The sequence below is a fragment of the Setaria italica genome, chromosome IX (assembly GCF_000263155.2).
Source record: "Setaria italica strain Yugu1 chromosome IX, Setaria_italica_v2.0, whole genome shotgun sequence".
NCBI classification, from domain to species: Eukaryota; Viridiplantae; Streptophyta; class Magnoliopsida; order Poales; family Poaceae; genus Setaria; species Setaria italica.
The window spans coordinates 50,759,064-50,761,046 of record NC_028458.1 but is presented as its reverse complement, the minus strand read 5'-3'; the positions used below and the strand labels follow the sequence as shown (position 1 = coordinate 50,761,046).

The 1,983-nt window shown below is 46.2% G+C and overlaps 1 protein-coding gene across 1 annotated transcript; it reads left to right on the top strand.

Annotated features, from left to right (window-relative positions):
- LOC111258412 lies at positions 1–1,530 on the top strand. Its single transcript, XM_022829613.1, has 2 exons — positions 1–362; positions 453–1,530. Exon 2 carries the CDS (start codon positions 453–455, stop codon positions 1,440–1,442), a length of 990 nt encoding a protein of 329 aa, XP_022685348.1. The 5' UTR covers positions 1–362; the 3' UTR covers positions 1,443–1,530.
- Positions 1,531–1,983: the final 453 nt, after the last annotated feature.

Here is a 1,983-nt window from a genome sequence, read left to right as displayed (position 1 = left end):
TCGTGCAGGGGCTGGGAGCAGGTGCTCCGCAGACCTCTCCATTGGGCAGCTCCGGTGAACCACTCCGGCTACAAGCTGTTGCGGCCTAGCTGCTCCAGCGGTGAGCTGCTGTGGGATGCACTAGCGGGCAGCTGCTCCGGCGTAGTGCGCTGCTTCGGCAGGCACCTACTGCGGCGTAGCTGCTTCAGCGGGCAGCTGTTGCGGTTTCGCTGCTCCGGTGGGTAGGTATTGCAGCCTGCTTCGACGGGCATCTGTTGTTGCCTGCTCCGGCTGCCAGCTCCGTCAGCTGCAGCGGCGGCCAGCTGCGGGTGTCTACATCGGCGACGAGTTGGTGCTAGGGCGGCTACTTCAGCTACTTAGAGGTGTTGTCCTCTCCCATTGCCTGCAATTCATAGCTTTTCATAGCTGTTTAGACATGGCTAATCAGAGGTAATTGTTGTTGTATTCAGTAGATGGACAGAACGTTGATTCATGCTACTCGGTTCAGCGATGCCTTCACCGACGGTGTTGATCAGTTTATGTCTTTGGTTCGAGATAGATTCCACGAGGACGATGCTATACTTTGCCCATGTTGCAATTGTCTGAATCAGTTTTCACAGAGTCAGAATGATGTGCATGACCATATCTATCTCTTTGGGATGTCAGCTACATATACTCGATGGGTACACCATGGAGAAGTTGTTGTTGCTGAGATTGTGGAATATGTAGAGGATGCAAATGAACCTGGTCATCTAGGTGATGTGTTGGATGTGGATGAGCCCGACAATGAAGATGAGGGTACGACAGAGATCCTTGCATACCTATATACAGTTGCAGAAGAAGATGGACAACAGCCTATGTTTGTAAAAGTTCTTGAAGATGCAAAACATGCTCTTTGCCCAGGTTCTATTCAGTCTAGGTTCTCTTTTCTAGTCAGAATGCTACATATCAAGTCAGTCTATAGGATCAGCAACACAACATTCAGTGCAATATTGAAGTTATTGTCAAGGTCATTCCCTAATTGTGATCTTCCAGATTCATATGACAAAGCACAGAAGTATCTCAAAGAATTAGGCCTTGGATATGAGTTAATCCATGTTTGTGACAATAATTGTGTGTTATTTTGGAAGGATCTTGCTAATCTGGAAAACTGCCCAAAATGCAAGGAATCTAGGTGGGTAGATGTAGATGGTGCCAAACGGCTTCCTAAAAAGATTTTGAGATATTTTCCTCTTATACCCAGGTTGAAGAGGATGTTTGCAAACAAAGCAACATCTGAGGAGATCCGGTGGCACAAGGATCAGTGGGTTCCTGTGGACAATGAAATGAGCCATCCAGCCGATAGCGACGCCTGGAAAGACTTTGATGATGTGTATCCAAGCTTTGTTGAAGATGCAAGAAACCTAAGTCTTGGTTTAGCTACTAGTGGGTTCAATCCATTCGGGAACATGAACACAACTTAGCATGTAGCCAGTACTTTTAAGGTATTTAATCTACCTCCATGGTCATGCACCGATGTATCCAACACATATGAGAGAATTCCCTATTTGACACTGGGAAAATGACCCGTTCCTTTGTTGGTCTTGAAATTTTCTCCCTTCCTTATTTGACACTCACTTGAACTTTCATCCCTAATATGACACAACAGTCCATTCCATTAGCTAACAGCGTCAAGTGGCTCTTAAAAAGACCCTTTTGCCCCTAGGCGCATGCAAACGCTAGGCGTTGGGCACATGCATGCAGCGGATGCAGACGTGCGGACCGCTGGCTGCCTTTTTTTTCTCATTTTTGCTAGACGTGCGGCGCATGCAGGCTGGCCGTCGTTTTTTTTCTCATTTTTGCTGGCTGGTGCAGATGTTGGGATGATACAGCAGTGTCACAGATATGATACAACATGATTTCTAACACATTTATACAATATTTTTTACAATATTTACACAGCATGATGATGGCACATGATACAACAAGTTCACAGGCTGGCACCGCATTAACTTCAAACATAAA